Here is a 20,026-nt window from a genome sequence, read left to right as displayed (position 1 = left end):
GTATTTACTTCTACAAAATACAGAAAGATGGTGCTTCACTGTTTTGTATTTAATTATACAAACTGCTAAGTTCATGAGTATCACAGAGCGCTCTGAGCAGTGTTCGCCATAGGCAGGATCGCCATGTGCCTACTTCACCCATCCTAACAAAGTACATTTTCATGTGTACTGCAAAATATAATTCTTAATACCGCACAGTAAATATACAGTAAATAAAGTATTTTGCTGCATTACAGCTCTCTGGTGATGACTGCAATTGCTAAAGTTTTTACACAGCACTAGAAACTATAATCTCTGCACATGCGCTGATGCAGAACTTGTAAGTTCACGAGTTCATTTTTCTTATCAGTTATTTGTTTCATCGGGGGCTCCTGGGCAACAGTGAAATAGACTTCAAAAGGTACAGGCAAAATTATTTTACTATTGGTGCAACAGTTAATCGATGCATCGATTATTGATCATCTGTCCTTAAATTTCCCGAGCTTCGATAACATATTGGTGAATCGCTCACTTTGAAACCAACCCTGTCAGGGGGAAACAAAAAAGTTTAAAACGCACTCCTATAATATACTGATGGTAATTAATACCATTGGATCACACGTCCCTTTAGTTTGCAGGTTACATCAACAAGGTTCAACAACAGTAGGCCAGTATTCAAATTATATAACTTACTAACTTTTAAAAGCTTATTGTACAGAAAGCATAACAAAGTACAGGAAAGCGAAATCAAAACGGGGTTTGCAATCAGTCACCATTTCATACACCAAGTGTTGTACATTTCCACTGTGTTGGAGTTAGCAGGGTAAAGCGACTTAAGCTTCAAAATGATCCTGAAAGAGTTTCATTGTAATGTCCTTACGCCAGAAAAAATGTGATCCAGTCAGGTACTGTATTATTGCGTTTGAATGATCTCAACATACTTAATACGGTTTTAATAAAAAGCAGTAAAACCAATCAATAACTAAAAACAATTTATCACTTTTTTTTTGTAATAATGCATTCCGCAGTATCTCCGTCTGACCTGCAGTCGCCGCTGTCTCCATTTAACTCCTTTACCGGTCGACTCCGCCTGTGGCCACTCTTGTTCCCGCGAGTGTCGTTGGTAGAGAGAAGAGCTTGGAGAAAATGGCAGCAGCAAAAATAACGAACAGGAGAGAGAAACCGTGAACACCGAGAAAACCTGACAAACCTGCGGCTCTCCTGGGACAGGTCGGCAGCCTGTAACAGCGAAAGAGAGTCACGAGAGTTACTCCGCATAGTCACCAGGGTCGGCGGGGCTTGGGACATTAATGCTTTGAAAAATCGTAAATAGGGAGAAAATAAACAACTTACCTGTCTGATCATTCCTTTGAAGTGGACTTTTTTGGAAATATGGAATTGTATTTAACCAGCAGGTTCATGCTGACAGGCTGAATTAGGAAAGGATGTAAACACATTTATATTCGTAGGCCTCGATAACTCGCTCGTTTAGCGGAAGGGGGACGTAGAGAAGAACAACATATATCTCCTTCAAAAATCCCCCGTTGATATTTTCTTTTCGTCTTAAATTATTGTTCAATGCCTGTTCCAACAATTCTGTTCGTGGCGGATTTAATTTGTAAAACCCAATAGATATTGTGAAGTCAGTCACGTAGCAGCCTTTCTAAATAGTATTTTATAGCACAGAAACGAAGCCAGTCATTTTATTTATATATCTGTTTTTATTAAAGTTAATTTAAGTTTAAACTATTAAGCTTTAACGACGCCAAGAAGATGTCGGAGAACCAGGGAAATGTAAACAACAACCCTTTGAATAACAACGCCGGCGGGGGAAACCGAATGAGGAACCCCAATATCAACCAGAACCCGCTGATCAACGTCCGCGATCGGCTTTTCCACGCCCTCTTCTTTAAAATGGCAGTTACCTATGCCAGGCTGTTCCCTCCGTCTTTCCGAAGAATCTTCGAGTTCTTTGTCCTACTTAAGGTAAGGCTGCGTGCATCACATAATGTACACTGACATCCATTGTGCGTTGCAGGGCTTGCAATGTTCTGGTGTTAGGAGTTGGATTCGAGGGCATTGGATCCTTTTAGTGTAGAACGCATAAGCCGCACCTAATGAAGTTTATTAAGGGCACAGTAAAACTGGAATGGCTTAAGCTGCTCTGTGTTCCCCCCATGTTATCATAGCTGTCATCCTTACAGGAGGTGAAACACTCTGCTTCCCTGGCATGTGTATGGTAGATACTATTATTAAAGGACCCACTTACCTTGATACACGTGATTAGCAAGAACACCTTTTTTTTGGGGGGGGGGGGGTCATCATGCAACGTGAACAGCTACAGTTGAGAATTTCAGTTCTGGTGACAGTCTCCCTTGAATCAAGTTGTATTACTAGAGAGACTAGGAATGGCCCTCCTCGATTGATAGTGTCACATGACCTGAAGGTTAGGGCATGGCTTACCGGTACAGTGTTTGCGGTAAATATATAGGTAGGAATTTAAATGTCATGTTAAGGGCACTGTGCACACAGCCCTTGTATAAGAGGGACATTGTGTTAAATTCTGATATCCAAGGTGCTCTAAAAGTACCAGTGTAACTTGATGGGTATTTACTGTACCATGGGAAAGAGTGTTATGTCATTGTGGGGTGCTGTTATATAATCATTTGCATAGCAGATTGACCTGCATGCTATAAAAAACCCATCAAAAGAGCTTGCCAATTATTCATTGTGCTGCATTTCACTATGAAGTGCTTGGAATTCCTGTTGATGTCGTGAGGAAGCAAGCCATTGCGCACACAGACTGACAACACCCCTTGTGACGCAGGAGGCCAGCCTTTATCAAGATCTTTACTCCAGGTGCATATCTGTGAACTGACTGATTTAACACAGATTACATTATGAAATAACAAAAATGTAAGTAATAGGCTCTAATGCCAGTGTGAGACTGCTTCGCCTGGTACATATCTACACGAATTATATAGTGTAGTCTGTATGTACGCACCCATGCTACTGCCACACATTTTTAGTACATACAGTGGATGTAGATGATGGGAGGGTCTATCAAACCCAAAACCCACCTTGTACTCCAGCACTCAAATTCTAAACCTGTGGTTGTGTGGATATAGTGTGGTGAGAGACTGCTAGGAACTTGTATGCAATGGAACACAACACCTGTTCTTTGTACTAAGCATACAATTGAAGAACTGGCTGGCATCACATAGCCAGTGCTCTTAAGGATGGACAAAGTATTGTATCATATGCTTGATAAACTAAGGGGCATTACAGTGTTAAGTGTGATTTTTATATTAAATGTCTTTGCAGCAGTTCTTAAGAATGTTTGAATCAGGTTTGAGTTCAGTCTATCCTGGTTTCACAGTTTGATAAGGGCAGTTTTGATCAGGGCATATATAATCACTTTTTCTGTGACCTCCGTGGCAGAATCGTATCCTTATTTATAACTGACGGCCCTGATGTCTGCACTAATTTATCAATACTACACTTTTGTCTTGCAAAGTAAAAATAAAAGATTAGACTGAAAACTTATTTCATAATAGCAAAGTATAGAAATGTGGCCACCAGTATAATTTAAAGTCCCTGTTACTTTTTAGGGTCCTCGTTTAAAAATGGGCACCCTTATGCTCTGATCTTGTCTGTCTGTCATTTTATACAAATTTTATACAAATATTTCTACCTTTCAGGTGCTGTGCAATTATGAGAACCCTCTATGTGTGTGTGCATTAAATTTACCAACACACTGTTGATGCAGTATAGGCCAAATGCAATATAATGTCTTTAATTTCATATTATTCACATTGCTCAATTCATCTCTTTCCCTGCCTAAACTCTGCAGGCAGCAGACAGTTCAATTCATCAAGTGTGGCCCACTTCATGCTGCACAGCTCATTAACCCCACTCCCAGACACTGTTCGTCCTGCATGCTTCATACTGTGGGTGGGGTTGGGTATTAAGTTCACTGGCACCCGAGGAGTGCTTAGGGCGAGTGATTGACAATTATTTTCTGAGCAAAATAAATACAAAAAATTCAGAAATGTGAAAGCAAAGAGGTAAAAAAAACAACCTCATGCCTTAAAGTTGACAGTTATTCCAAACATGAATTGAGTGGGCTAATTCGACGAAACAGACACGACATTTCCAAGGAATATAGCCTTGTTGTTGAACGGTGTGTGCTGAACGCTCCACGTTCCAGGTGGTTATCACACTGCTCGAGGTGGTAGGCCTATATCTCAGTAACTGTGCACGAATTATGAGGACATTTACCAAGAAGCAGGAATACAGTGCAGCAACAGTCCTATAATAAACACCAGGTGGCGCTCTTGCAGTAGTTGCACTGTATATCCTCCATTCTCGGCAATCACAGCCTGGAGATGAGGAATGATATTTTCTGCTGCTTAGAGCAGCAAGTCTGGTGTGATGCCAGCAATCACTTGATGAATCGCATCAGTGTTAAGGTTGCTGCACCGGCATTGCAGTTCTTGAGGTAATAAAGTCTTTACTAATTGTGCACAAACCAGCATATACAATAATGTGATGCCAACTGGACTCGCATATGTTAGTCTTTTATGCCCTTTGCAAATTATGCAAATCAGCACCTCACATGTCTGGCACATTTTTTTCATAGCTGTTGTGCACAATTTCTGAGGGTCTGCTTCTGAATGGTCTCTGGCCTATGAGAGTTGAGTTCTATCATCTTGGGGCACAAGGTGCTGCTATCACTTGGTGGTGAGACGGTGATGGCAAAAGTGAAATGCAAACCTTATTGCCTTTACAAAATCAATTCCCCTCTCCCAGTGTAAGTTACTGCCTTAGTTTTACCATGGCAACCCCTGCTTGCTGCTGCTACAGGAGCAGTGTCTCTACATTTCATTGCTGGTTCTTTTTAATGCACAGTATAGCAGGCAGTTAAGTATTTGAAATGCAACATGAAAGATTAGATGAAGCAGCCCTAAGCAAAGGAATATAAAATCAATACCAATCTAATACAAAAAGAGACGAGTTGGGGTTCATTGAATCTGAAAGACGCATGTGAGGGAACAGGGAAGTACAGATTACATTTTTACTAAATAGTGCTCTATTATAAAATTGTGTCTAAGTGTTTATCCCATGAATCAAACCCTATATGACTGAAATAACTCCCCTGGCCCTATGTGAAGTGAATCTAACATCTGGCTTGCCAAGAACACATCTGGAATGCTGTGGCTGTGTGTCATTCAGAAGCTTGTTAAACTGAACTAACCAGGAATGTGCTGCAGCACTGCCTACACAACTGATAGTGTTAACTGTGGCCTACTGCGACCTACTGAAAATTATCCTGTTCTGTGGCTGCTGCAGGTATTGGCTGTCTTGCTGTGAATTGAGACATTTGAGAGTTTCCAGACCACAAAAAGCATGAACTGCCTGAAGCTGTTGTTTTTTTGATGGCTTGTGTGTCTCTTGCAACTGGCGATGAATAATGGATGTCATTTACAACAAAAACACAGAACATGCTTTTCTGACGCTACCTGCAGTTGCACTTAATTACCTGCCAAGGATTGACTCTTCTCCACACAAACACATGAGGTATTCTCGTTTGTAGTTTGCCTGGAAGCTCATTCATGTCCTTTATGCTCTCAGTGCTGTTTACTGCTCTAGTAGAGCCCATCTCTATCTCGTATAAAGTCAAGTTGTTATTGTGCTGGTCTTTATCTTGTGGGAACAGACTCTAATATTCTCCCATGTGTAGTTCTAACCAGCGTTTTTCTTTTTTTGTCTTTCCCTTCTTCTTGCACCTTTTTCTTGAATCTTATTCCTGTCGCTGTCTCATCACTACCCTCGTTCAACTTGACTATTTGTCCCTTTCTTGTCCCTCTCCCTTCTACCCTTCTCACCTTTTTTTCCTCACCCACTCATTTTCTCTCTCCATTCTTTCTCCTTACGTATTCTGTCATTCTCCTTTCCTTTTCCCTTCCACCCACATTCTCTCTGTATTCTCTCTTTGGGTTTCATTTCTCCTTTCCTCTCTCGCTCTCGCTCTTGCTCTCTCTGCGCTGTGTAGGCCCTGTTTGTGCTCTTCATCTTGGCATACATCCACATTGCCTTCTCGCGCTCCCCCATCAACTGCCTGGAGCATGTGCGTGAGAAGTGGCCTCGCGATGGGATCCTGCGAGTGGAGATCCAGCGCAACTCGAGTCGGGCACCCATCTTCCTGCAGTTCTACGACATGGACAACTTCCAGGGGCTCATCAAAGAGCCGGAGGGGGGCCAGGGGGTTGAGGAAGAGGAGGAGGAGGAGATGACCCTCGAGATGTTCGACAACAGCTCCGTACAGGTCAGGCAACTGTTTCTGTCTAATTATAGTCATTAATTGATCATTTGATCTGAAACATTGTATAAAGTAGATCACCATGTAGGTACTTTATTAGAACCTGTCTACCTGATTAGGTGGAAATCTACTTCATTGAGAAATCGTTGTTTAAAAAAAAAAAGAAAAGGAAATAAAAGTTCAGTTTTAATCTTGGTAAAGTCATTTTAATTGTCATCCAATTTAAGTTGTTTTAGTTTGAGAATTTAGTTGAACAAAAGCTCCAGAACACAAGTTCAGGAATATTCAAAACAGTTGGCGTTTTTTCAGTAGTTGTCAAAGTTTGCTTCATTCAGAAATCCTTATTTAACATACCTTGTGTGCAAACGATTGACTGAAAGTCCTGTGTGTGTGTGTGTGTGTGTGTGTAGTTCGAGCTGGACTTTGAGCCCAAGCTGAAGCCGTCTCTGAGCATGGGCATGGAGGCTCTGACGCAAGCAGGGGGGCTCAACGACAGCCAGGACCTCTCCTTCACCCAAGCGCCCACTAAAGGTATGCAGCAGCTGAGAGAGACAGTCTCCGAGATTGAGATGCTAACACAAGCAGGTAAACCACCTCCACAGCATTGTCCAAACAAACGCCTTCCTCCTCCCACTTCTTCCTCACTCCCACACTGCTTTCCTGTCCTCTTCTCTGGCCTGTCAGCAGTGTCTCTCTGCTCCGGTCCCCAGTCCATCAGTTCAAGGCTTATTTTCACTTACACTGATAAAATGTATCCGATTGACTTGGGGTTGGTTTGATCAACATCTCTCATGCTGGGATAAGCCATTGATTTTATATATATATATTTTATATAAAAACTTTTTTGGAGTATTTTACAGTACCAGATACTGGTTTGATAGTATTTATTTGTTTTCCAGTGCTCCTTAAATATGGCTCTTACACACAGGGAATACAATAAAATAAATAAATGGACCTGATTTAAACAAAACTGGACTGTACAGGGTATTCAAGGACTGGAGTTAAGAGGTGCTGCTCTACTCTTCCCCAGTGTGGTACACACAGGCTAGTGGTTTCTTTTGGTTTCCACCAATTCAAATCTATATTGAAGATGGGTAGCCAGGAGATCCTAGTTTCCTTTCTTGCATGACTTGCCTAGATTGCTTTCAGTCTTTAAAGCCGGTGTAGAATATATATATAATTGCTCAGGGTTGGTCTTGGTTGTAGCTTCCAATTGTCTCCTTTCTTTTCTTTTCGTCAATATATGTCTTGTTTTTATATGGTTATGATACCAGCAACTATCTTCAAAACCCACAATAGCTTGATTTTATCTTTACTTTGGAAAGAAATCTAGATGGCAGGCAAGCACATTTGAAATTTGCAAAATAATAATGTAAGCAGTGTGTGCCAGTTATGTAGCTATGCACATCCTTCATTTTATAGGTCTCAAATGTGCAGTTTTGAAAGAATCACATGTTATAGCAAGCGTGCATCATTTCAAAACATGAGATGTGGTACTACACTAGGTTAAGGAAAGCAATGGAAGCCATGCTTTTTGACTGTCTTGTACTTCCTGGGTCATTTCACCAGGAGAGTGAATTTGTCCCCACCTCTTCTTCACTGGCTTATTTCCTATCAATAACCCAAACTGCTGTTGCTTTCAGTCAGTAACATGCTTTGACCCAGGTGAAATGACCCGGGGAATACAAGTGCAAACAGATAACCCATGAATAAGGCACAGAAACAGAGAGTTTCCATTGATCTAAAGTCGTACCAGTCAGAGATCATGTTCTAAAATTAAAATACACGTGAGCTGTAACATGCTTCTTTAAAAAAAACGCACATTTGAGAAGCATGTACCTAATGGAAAGTGCAAAATGGCTAAGATTCATGGAATATTTTCCATTTAAGCCACATTTAATTGCAAGACTTTGATGTGTATTTGCACAGGTGTCTGCAATTGGAAAATGTTCATCTTGTTCAGTAATTCTACAAGTATTTTTCAGCCCTTTTTTAAAAATCGATGTAACTGATACATACCGACATTTGTGTTACTGGACAGGATAACAAAAATGGTTTGGGGTTCAGGCGCTAAAGTTAGCCTAAAGTGATTACTGGCACAATACTTCTCTGTATAAGGTGCAGATGTGGCTAGGCACACACCCAGCTAGACCCCTAAATGTGATAACAATTCATGTTTGGTTTGATCTGGGGTTGCATTTACTGAGCCAAGCTGTAACCCAAATCCACGTTCTGTGCTGTTGATTCAGTCATCTGATCTGTCCTCCTTGTTTTCATGAATCTTTGCAAAGACATCATTGATTTGTTTGTATTGTGGATTACCCAGGAGTAGTACAATTGCTCTGTTTTATGGTCTGATTATTTTATTATCTAAGCGAACGAGGGTATTACTCTGGGACCCAAGATCCTCCAGACCTCTTTCTGGAAACCTAATTATGTTGTGCCTTGAGTCAGTGAGTTGTGAGATTGTGCGCTGAGGCAGTGCAGGTTATGGAGCCTTCAAGCCGAAAACAAACAACAGGTACAGTAAGACGCTCGGCAAATACAACACAAATTACAATGAAACTATACTCCATAAAACCCTAGAGTTAAACAATACACCTAGATCTAGATCCATGAAATGTGAGATAGTGTTGAGGAGGTTTTATTGTTGCATGTAAAGAATATCGTCAGCGTGATCCAGTTTAGCATACAGGGTCATTTAAGTGCACGGGCTGTATTTGCCATCTTCTCCTGGGTTCCACACACTGACGTCTTTGCAAGGAGAGGGCCCAGCTGCTTTTGACTTCTCTGTGCAGCACAGCAGAAACCTACCTACCCACCCTCCTAACAGCTAAGCATTTTGCAACTCTTTGAACAGCCTGCGTGCCTGGCTCAGCCCCAGCTAACAGGGTGTGTTTGTTCTTGCTCTAGTGTGGCCGCAGGAGGAGTACATCGTGGAGTACTCTCTGGAGTACGGCTTCCTGCGCCTTTCTCAGACCACCCGGCAGCGCCTCAACGTTCCAGTCATGGTGGTCACCTTGGGTGTGTCTCCCCCTTATTTTACTATTATTGCAAGAGTATCGCTTATAGTAGTGGTTCTCAAACTGGGCGCGGAATGTATCCTGGAAGATTATTGTTACCGACGGGGCTATAATGCCCAAAGCCTCGGGAGGTAACAGTAGTCTTCCCAAGGGCCATTTAATTTTCCACTAGAAAGTACATATTTTAATATATGAATCAGTCAAGAAAAACAAGAGTGACAGAGAGAACCCAGATAAGAGGAAGGGGGGCGCGATCCAAAAAGTTTGAGAACCACTGGCTTATAGTATTCCAGCAAATTACTCTTTTATATTAGAATTAATGTCTCAGTTGCCTGTATTACAGCAGCAGCTGCAGCAAATGACTGGCCGAATGTTGCTTGTGTGAGTCAGGCTTGTTTATAAGCTGTGTGTTCAGTTTGTGAATGAGTTCCTGCTCCTCTCTCACAGACCCCATGAAGGACCAGTGTTTCGGGGACGGCTTCAGCCGCTTCCTGCTCGATGAGTTTCTGGGCTACGATGACATCCTGATGTCCAGTGTCAAAGCACTGGCTGAAAATGAAGAGAACAAAGGTGTGCCATGCCCCGGATTCACAAAGATTTAGAAAGTTTAATCAACCCGTCACTTAAACAAACTATTTGAGTTAGTGGTGGTGTTTTCCAAACCATGAGCAGTGCATGCATACAACTTAAAGGCCCAAACCCACCGTTATGTAACATTTGAATGGGAATTGTTTTACATACATGTAGCAGCTGTATGTAATTTCTCAAAGAAATACAGGATTTTTATTTTTTGTGTGCTTAACATATTTTTGTGCCAGGTTAAACAAGGTCATAACTTCTGCCAGAAACAGCATCAGCATATCCATTTCTGGTTTAAAAATTAGTTTCTATTAAAAAATAATGGAAACTGGCAGTAGTTACTGTAGAGCAATTTACTGTACATCTGTTGCATTCAGACTTGGAATTTGGTGTTCCAGTGCAGTATACAGTCTCAGCTGGTGTTTGTTTGGTACCCCTGTTAATGAGCATTGAATTAGTAATAAACATGCTTTGTGCCTTAATTCCCAGTGATTCGGTTAGCACTAAAAGAAAACAAACCAGGAAAAAAATCCTCATGCAAACCACAAAGATTACTGTTTCTTTGGATTCCATTCCCCTTTGAACTATTCATATTTGAGATCCAAAGACATCAGCTCAAATGTCTGCAACAGTAATAAGGCATTAGTTTTGTTGCCACAGTAGCTCTATGCCAGGTGTGATTGATGCACTGCAGCACGGAGCGCAGTATTGATTTAGTTTTATATCTGCCTGTTGTTTGTCTGCAGGATTTCTCCGTAACGTGGTCTCAGGCGAGCACTACCGCTTTGTGAGCATGTGGATGGCCAGGACCTCCTATCTGGCTGCCTTTGTCATCATGGTCATATTCGTAAGTTTTGATCCATATTGTACATGCCTTGTGATAACACTTTCCCTGCAGCTGTTTTCTAATGGAATTAAACTGGGGTCTGTTCAGTTAATCAAAACCGTGGGGGATCTAAACACCACCATCGTTTAAATCGCTAGAAGAAGGAACTCTGACAAAACTAACATCTCTAATAGTGTGTGTGGGTCTCAAGTGTAGTTTTTTTTCCTGAAGCGTAAGTAAAATAGGTTTGGTCCTAAATTATTTAAATGGTGGTGGTGTTTAAATTCGCCTCTCTTTAGATAATTGAATTCACCCCATGCACTCTCCCACTCTTTTTCGCGCTCTCTTTTTTTTCAGGCAAAATATTGAGTCTGGTTCACTGTAATGTTGTACCAAGTTTTATTTAATTTTCCCAGAAGGGGGCAGGAAAGGCTGTTTCACTGAGCCACTTGACTGATTATGCTAGCAAAGTGGGTCATTCATCTTTAACCATTGATTTTAAAGGACATTATGAGCAAAGGGCTTGAATTTGTAACCCTTAAGTATGGTTCAGGGGCCAGGAGCTATGGCTCCTCCCCCCTGTTTTGACACGGCAAAATGCCTGTCAATAACCATATTTAAATCCTAAGCCACGCCCTTATTCCCTGTCTTGCTTTTTTGTTTGTTCTTGGATTTTTGATGTGATCAGTGTACAGACCCAAGCTTTAAACCTGAATACAACTTTGACAATAAGTTAAACAAATCCACTGGGCTGTGAGTATTTGCTACTTTGGGTTTACAGACTAAAACAATCTTGCAGTCTAAAACCACCTTATTTAACATAAAAAAGAAAAATGTATTAATAAAATGGGTAACCACGTCACCCTCTCACTCAGATCCAAAATCTCTTGATGCAGATATCATCCCACCTGCTAAGCAACCCAGCAAAAGCTTCTATATACTAATCCACTCAAAATATCTGCATCTCTCCTCTGTCGGATACTGCAGCTGAACCTGGAGCTGCTGAACTGTTCTTCCAGCCCTTGATGTCTCCGTCTCTCCACTGATCAAAAGATTATTTCGATCCTTGTCCTTCTCTGGTGGTTTTTTTTTCAAGACCGCTCTCATCTGCAGCCCCCTCACTCTGAATCTACCGCAATCTTCCAGGGGCAGCCTTTCCCTAAACCAGCCTCCAGGTGGTTTCCTCTCCAAGCTGCTTTCCTCTACAATACTGATCGACTGTCAAAGACTGGCCCACCAACAGTTGTTGGGGGGGGGGGGGGGGTTGATTTTAAATCGGACAGTCAAATCCCAGTGGGAAGCGATTGGAATTTTCTTCTCTTTCTTCTCTGCCAAGCCATCAGCGCTATTGTCTCTCCCCCTCCAGCTCAACACAGAAACCAGCCTGTGGAAGTCCCGCCCCCCTAGTACAAGCATGGCACTCCATCCGGCAAGCCTCCACGCAAGCTGTCTGTGGTCTGATTCTAATCAGTCTCCATTGCAGCTGCCCAGGATAAACAGTAGTGTTCAAAAGTTTGGAAGCAACAAATGATTTACAGCAAGACTAGGGGTGGGGATTGTATTGACTGTTTTTTCTCTGACCTTTTACTTACTAAATATGGTACTCTGAAATGTTCTCCTTTTTATAGGAAAGCGGTATAACTGGGGATGGGGAGTTTGTTGCCAGATAACTTCACTCAGCCTACTTGCTCACTAAATATCCTGGTATCCCTCAATAGAAAATTGACTCTTTAAAAATATGCTTTAAAAGTATTTTAACCCTTTGCGGTCCATTTATTAATTGCGCGTTAGGCACGCCAGGTCTAATTAATTTTCACACGCGCAGTTAATTTTATACGCACTGTTTAAAAGTATTTTTTTTCACAGTCAAACGGGTTTAAATGGCCCTGCATATCAACAAAGCACTCACTAGGCATCTCCAGCCCCGACCCCACCCTTTCGTTTGCCATAGCGTTCACCTATGTAAGAAATAAATAATAATAATAATAATAGTCGTACATACCGATCGATCATCTCCGGATCACTCGTTTTATCACCAAACTCCTCAATAATGCGATCCAAGTCATTATTTTATTACTATAACATCTGAAAAAAGCTCTGCAAATGTCCATGATAGTCTCTGTGCGCTGACGCACTCAGCCAGCTTGTTTACTATGACCGCCCCGTTATCTGATACCTGATACCATGTTTTTATTTATTTATTTATTTTTTCAACTTGTCTCGGCTCCTGTCGCTCCCACTCGGCAATTGAATGGTTTTCTCGGCTTTTTCCGGAGTAAAAACGACTAAACACCCGTTTATTGCGTTGCTATAATGATGTCGGACCCAGTCCGACAAAGGACCTGTGAGGAATAATTGCAATGTCGGACCCAGTCCACGCAAAAGACAATCTATTCCTTCAGTATAGGTGCAGAAACCTCAGCAGCCAAAGTCAATGTCATTCAGCATGTCAAAAAAAATGGGCGCCGTTCATCCACTGCAGTGGAGTAGTGCATTCGTTCCTCTTTCCATGATGCTTCTTTTGCCCAACAGAATATTTCTTGTGTTCCCGGAATAGGGGCCACCTGAGGTTTCCTTCCACTTGGGGGTTCCTCTCCACTGAGCTGAGATTAGTCTTTAATTACCCATCAGAGTAACACAAAAATAATAATTTGACCTCTTTCTTTTCCTTATTGCTGGAGGCACAGTTGCAGGGAGCTGGGAGTCATTTTTGTGAACAAGTGAAACTCAGTTCCCAACCTTAGAGGCCTGGCCGCACCGGATCATCCTCCGCCAGGAAGGTTCTACCGCGAGCCCTCTCTTTCGTTTTCTTTTTCCTCTGCTCACTGGACTACTATGTTTGATGCTCCCGCTATTCTATCTTTTCGTTTCCCCTTGGTGGAAGTGAAGCTCGCATTCCAGCCTTGGAGACCGTTGGTCTGGCCTCACCTCACAAGCACTTTTGTCCCATTGCTGCTGCCCTGTGAACTGCCATAATGTGTCCCTGCAGTCTGGTTAAAAGCATTACACTCACTCAGTCTTGTGTTTTCCTTTCCCTCGTCAGACGCTGTCTGTCTCTATGCTGCTGCGCTACTCACATCATCAAATATTCGTCTTTATTGGTAAGTAAAAGGAGAATTATTACTGGTGTTGGTCCTGACAGAAACATGCTAGGGGCTGGTTTAACAGAACCTGCACATATCTTGGGCTACATAATGTTATCTTAAAGAAGGTAGTCCAGGATTAGTGCTCATCAGGGTCTGTGAAACTAGTCATAAGAGATCAATTAGACAAAGCACACCACAAACTGTAGCACTTCAGAATGCATAGTGTCATAGCTGTAGCACTAAACTAGCCACCAAGAACCTAGCTCATTTTCCTGTTTAACTTGAAAAAGTGATAATCAAAGCTAACAGGCTTCATTCAGACCATGTGACCTACAGCACAGGAAGTGATTAGGAACCACCAAGTGTCAGTTTATTTTCGCCTTCTTATATGTAGGCATGGTTTTGAATGCCTTGGTTTAATTCTGACCTTAACAATGACAATCCTTTATTGAATGCTTGCTGTTTTGTGTGTGCAGTGGACCTGTTACAGATGCTAGAGATGAATATGACTGTTGCCTTCCCTGCTGCACCTTTACTCACCGTCATACTGGCTCTAGTGGGTAAGAAGCAGGACGCTTGTTTTTCATTTAAACCATTTAGATTCCTATTGTAAGTAATTCTGAATTCTCTGTGCCTTCGGGGCCATTCCATGAAAATGGTACGTGTGTTGCACTAATAAGTCATCAATGTCAGACTAATGCCAATAGATTTTTTTGTACATAAATTATGTTTGATACTTCTGAGGATCCCTTAACATGGTCATTGTTTGCTACTGAATATATTTAGAGAGATTTTGTGTATTTGAGTATGCAGGTAGTAGTTCCAGTAGTAAATAGGTCCCGAAGAGGTATAGTCTCTTAATGCCTGGCTGCATGGACCTGTATGTAGTAAAAGTGACTGTATAAATGATCAAACGTTTTTGTGTAACATGTTGGTGTTTCTCAACCATTCAGCTAAATGATGAAATCAGTCAGGCTTGACGGCATAATTCCTGCCAGCCTCCTGTGTGACTTCGGGCTCCCTCTTCTCTTGACAGGCATGGAGGCCATCATGTCTGAATTCTTCAACGACACAACCACGGCGTTCTACATCATCCTGATTGTGTGGCTCGCAGACCAGTACGATGCAATCTGCTGCCACACAAACACCAGCAAGCGCCACTGGCTCAGGTACGCCTCCCTGCTCATCTATGGCTTTGTGCTGAGGAGAGAGCTCAGGGTCTCCCTAGTTCTGTCATCTAGCCTCGCTAGCCTGGTTTTATCAATGCTGTATAATAACATCTGGTCCCAATTCGGCTCTATATCCTGAAGCACGCTGCAGTGTTACAAGTGCAGCACGCACGCTTACGTCATCGGTGTCTGTTTCAGGCACAGCGTCCTGGTCGCTAAGGTGACACAGCTGAGAATTATTCCTCTGACATCCCCTCTGCTGTTGTCAGAGTTTCTGTATCAGTTGTATTTTCGTCAGCACTCTCCTCCTCAACTACATTGTTCCAAGCATGCTTTAGCAAGCGCACAGCATCTAACAGACATTTTATTTACACTGAATTTTCATGCTGATGCGCATCACTTTTCTCTTTCCAGCCAGGCTTGCTGTTGCAGTCAGTGCTGTTTTTTCAAACTGTAAACCCGTAGAGGGATTAAATAGCCAAGGTACAGTACAGGGGTAATCGCTTGGTAACGAGGTGCAAAGAGCTGATTGATCGATCTGGCAAGCTTTTACTATAGCAAAGTGCTTCCTTTTGTATTGAAATCTATGTGAGTGGCAAGATAACAAGGTGAACACAGCTGATTGGTGGATTAGTAAGAGCGATTCCTGCAGTATAAGCAGTGTGTTTGTTATTTAAATCTATGTGAATGGCACATAACGAGATTCAAACAGCTGAGTTTTTTCTAATTCTGAGTTCTATTATTTCATTACCAGATAGTAATAGTTCTTGGCATTTAAAGTCATTTAAACTTTAGCACTCGTTCATGCACAGTTTGTTCAATTTTGTAGCTATGTGAGTTCTCCCAGTGATCTTGGTGCCCTCCTTTGTGTTAATTTGGATGTAAGTTTTGAGTATGCTTTAGGGGTGGGTTAGAGTACTCAATTAGAATTACTCGAGCACTCATTTATTACTCGACTACTCGATAAAATGTAATTAATATCTCTTCGTGAATGTAAGTTGAATATATTGTAGCGACCCGGCCACAGTTCAGGTCAGCAAGACTATTGTTTTGTCTCGTTTGTTTGTCTTGTTTTGTCTGGTCCTGTGCCTTCACATTATCTGTATTGTTCTGGGGAGGGACCATACCACTAGTTTCGGTAGTGTGAGACCCCCCCGCCCCCCATGAGAGTAGTGGTCCGCTGTCTTCTCTGTGTTTGAAGTGAGCGAGTTTTTAGGATAGAGACCGGAGGAAGGATTTATTGTTTTTGTTTCTTTTTTAAATGTATTATAGTTTTTCATTTTTTGAAGTAGTGCTTTATATGTGGCAAATTAGAAAATAAACCCTTTTATGTTTAATTGTTCATTTAAATACGCTTTTCAGCTGTGCAGATGTTTGATATGATGTGCTTGAATAAAACTTTTGAGTTGTATCCGATAGTTGTCTTTCATTTTAATATTGATGTTGTTTAAAATGTACCATCATATCGATTGCCGGCGGTGGTTTTAGGTATGAGTATAACCGTGGCGGTTCTATTGTTAACTTGTGGTAATTTTTGTGGCGCATATGTAGAATAATATTGTCTGGCATTAGGTTTGTGTACTCGAAATTTAACGCTCGAGTATTTGAACACAAAATTACTCGAAATTCCCATCCCTAGTATGCTTATACCTTTTGTGATGGGAATGAAAATCAAATATGGACGATGTTCTTTTCACAGGTAATCTGAATTGATTTCACAATGAATTATATCAGAAATGCTGTTAGTCTAAGAGGCGACATGTCTTGATGTTTTGCAGGTTCTTCTATCTGTACCATTTTGCTTTCTATGCATATCATTACCGGTTCAATGGACAGTACAGCAGCCTGGCTCTTGTGACCTCTTGGCTCTTCATACAGGTAACTTGGGGTGGTGTGTTTGATGTATCTATTTACTGTCTTCATTTTAGTGTTCTCTTGACATGTTAAAACTCAAGAAGTATTATCTGAGGGAGAGCTAATGGTCTTGGTAAGATTAATTTGGCGGGGTGGGGGGGGGGGGTTCTCTATAATACAGTCCAAATAAGGTGCTGTACCATTTCTAGAAAATCTTAAATACATTTTTCTTGCACAACTTCTTTTTTTATGAAGGTATTTTAGTTCTAGTACAACTAACACTACAAAAGTATCCCCTAAATGTCAGTGAAAAAATATTTTTTACTTCTAAAAACTGATATATTATAATGCTGTGCAGCAAGCCAGTGGCAAAAATATGAATTTAGTGATTGCATTCATAATGCGTTGTTTGTCAGTTTGAGATGTATATCAAGATTAATTTTTGTCAGTTTCTTGTTATTATGGTAGCTTCATGTACTGTGCATGTATTGAAATAAACTGAGCTGACGTGAGTTGCACACGATATGCCACTTGCAAATGACTTCTGCAGCACAATGGGTGTACCAGGAAAATAAATAATTGTTTGTCTAACTTTTATTCTTTCCGCATTCCCTTGGCTGCACAAATGCAGTTCTGTTTTTCCGTTTTAATTTATGTTTTACAGATGTCAAAAACAGCTGAGAGTTAAATGATAAAAAACCAAACTAATCATAACTGACTTGCATCCTGAATGAGAATCTAAAGAATCTTGACTAGGATCACTCTCTCTCTCTCTCCCCCCAGCACTCCATGATCTACTTTTTTCATCACTACGAGCTGCCTGCCATCCTTCAGCAAATCCGCATCCAAGAGATGCTCCTCCAAAACCAGCAAGCAGGCCAGGGCAACCAGACCACCCTACAGGACAACCTGAACAACAACACCACCAGCAGCAACGCCACAGGGGGCGTAGCAGGAGGAAGGGGAGCTCCTAACGGACAACCACGGCCACCAGGTGAGATTCCACCCCACCCAAACGGCCTGGCCAATCAGGGAACAGGAGGAGGAGCTGGGAACCTAAGTGATCTGGACTGGGTGGCAGAAACGGCAGCCATCATAACAGAAGCCCTGTCTGCCCCACAGCTGCGGGGTTCCCTGCAGGAGACTGAGGGCATTGCAGACCTGGAGGAGCCCCCGAATGGAAGCATCAATGTGGTGGCAATCCTGCAGGGGGGCAACGAGGACACCAATACTGCTGCTGCTGCTGCTAGTCTAGTTACTGTAGAGATCATAGCACGTGGCAACGGCCAAGATTCCAGTGCAGCCCCCCAGCTTCTAAACGGGACGTCTTTTCAAGAGCCTCACACAGAGGGGACTAGGGCTGGAGGAAGCAATGAGCTTGTAGACTTTAGTGGCACAGATGGAGTGCGGCAGCCTCCGATTGCTGAAGCTGCCTCCAAAGAGCAGAAGGAATACGACTGGGATGCAAAAACAGAGCCTGAAGCAGCATCTACAACAGCAGCCATCACATCCAGTGAGCAGCCAACCCCTTCTTGAGCTCCACCTCAGTTTCAAGACCATGTCCGTCTGTGGCAGCCTTGTGCAGACCCTGAGAACTTTGAAAATAGAAGCCGGGTTCAGTTTCGAAAGGGTATGGGTAAGATAATACCCTGTAAGAAGTTATTTCTCCCCACCACCCCCCTGGCACATATATTAAAGCTTTTATTAACATGTTTTTTTTTTTATTTGTTTTTTTTTAAGTGGAATTCTATTGAAATCCTAAGATTATTGTGGGCCAGGCACTATAAAGATAAAAGTGCACTAATTAAGAATATGGGGGTATTTTGTGACATCCGATTGTGTTGCAGGAAAGCAGATTGAGAAAAAAAAACCGAAATAAAAAATATGAACAAGGTGGCTCTGCTGTGCGTGCTTTGAAGAGAGCTGTAGTCTTAAAGCAGAACGTTGTATTTTATTATTATTTTTGTTTTATAATAAACTAATTTCTTACTGTTTGTTGTGGGGTATGTTTTATCATTCTAAAGGGTATTTTTAAAGACACTTGCATGCTTTCTGCTATGGGGGGGGGACGACAAAATGAAAACCCATCCCAAGTGTTGTGTGTCCCTGTAGCAAAGCTGCAGTCACTCATTCGTTCTGCAGTTTATACAGCTATCTTGATAATAGAGGGCCACTTTGAACAGTTAAATGTAACAGAACTTCTTATTGGCAGCAGTACAGTCCGAATAGACACTGCTGCTGCTGTGGAAAAACATCATAACCTCCCTGAAACTTCATTTAAAAATAAAACTGCATCTGGTGGATATTTCCTATGTTATGGTTCGGTAGCAACAGAACAGCCAAAAAATGTGTCTGCTAAGAGTTTCTTTATCGGACAAGGAAAAGCCTAATCAATTTCTTGTAGGCTATTGCCATCAATGCCGTAACGCTACCATCTCTGTATCTTGTATGATAATGTTGTTAACGGTAACATGCATTATGATCGGCTGGACGAACTCACTTTCTCTGCACACTGGCTGTATCCACACTACAGCACATGATGAAACACGTGATTGCCGTTCATTCACAATCATGGTTTCAGCAGGCGGTGATTACGCTGTATTCAGGCAGTGGAAACGGTATAAACTACCTTGAGATTTGTTTCTGAAATGATCAGGACTCTGAGCAATGAAGGTTTTGCTAGATCTGCTCTGAATTAGTCTTGAGTGTGTAGGTCTTTTAAATAACTACTAAATGGAGTGAAAACAGTTAAGCTCAAGCAGTTCAGTTCACATTTAGCTTAAATCGCTAGTGCCTCAATATTTTGTAAGAAAGTAAGTAGTTAAAAAAAAAACAGGATGCAGGGAAAGTGAGTCCCCAGCCCTGAATGTACTGGAAGGACTGGATTTCTATGTGCACAGGGTGTCTGTAGAGGTTCATATTGACTTCATAGACTAGGATTGATCCAGGACCATAACATGTAAATATCCACACAACCCAGTCTTATTTTAAAACCACATGGAACGATAAAACACACCATGCAAGAAAGTAGTAGTGTCATGCAATCGGTTTGTTGTAACGGTGCTCGCTTTGATTTGCTGTAGAAACATCACCCAGCACCAGAAAAGGGTTACTATGGAAGCAAGCATCCAAAACAAAGAACTCAAATTACAAAAAAAATATATATAAAAATTATTTCTGACAACTTG

General features: G+C 41.7%; 1 protein-coding gene across 2 annotated transcripts; it reads left to right on the top strand.

The window, feature by feature from the left end:
• The first annotated feature begins 1,037 nt into the window (after nucleotides 1-1,037).
• On the top strand, nucleotides 1,038-18,832 carry LOC117401302 (membralin). 2 transcript variants are annotated; one of them, XM_059013993.1, is made up of 11 exons: nucleotides 1,038-1,965; nucleotides 6,035-6,307; nucleotides 6,712-6,832; nucleotides 9,215-9,325; nucleotides 9,772-9,894; nucleotides 10,650-10,750; nucleotides 13,773-13,830; nucleotides 14,292-14,375; nucleotides 14,852-14,984; nucleotides 16,763-16,862; nucleotides 17,622-18,832. In XM_059013993.1, exons 1-11 carry the CDS (start codon nucleotides 1,753-1,755, stop codon nucleotides 18,372-18,374), a joined length of 2,070 nt encoding a protein of 689 aa, XP_058869976.1. In that variant the 5' UTR covers nucleotides 1,038-1,752; the 3' UTR covers nucleotides 18,375-18,832. The 2 variants fall into 2 exon arrangements, with proteins under 2 accessions (XP_058869976.1, XP_058869975.1); XM_059013992.1 differs by having other exon boundaries at nucleotides 6,712-6,886.
• Nucleotides 18,833-20,026: the final 1,194 nt, after the last annotated feature.

Source organism: Acipenser ruthenus, chromosome 47, assembly GCF_902713425.1.
Source record: "Acipenser ruthenus chromosome 47, fAciRut3.2 maternal haplotype, whole genome shotgun sequence".
Classification (NCBI taxonomy): domain Eukaryota; kingdom Metazoa; phylum Chordata; class Actinopteri; order Acipenseriformes; family Acipenseridae; genus Acipenser; species Acipenser ruthenus.
The sequence above is the reverse complement of the archived record's forward strand: the minus strand, read 5'-3'. Positions and strand labels throughout refer to the sequence as shown.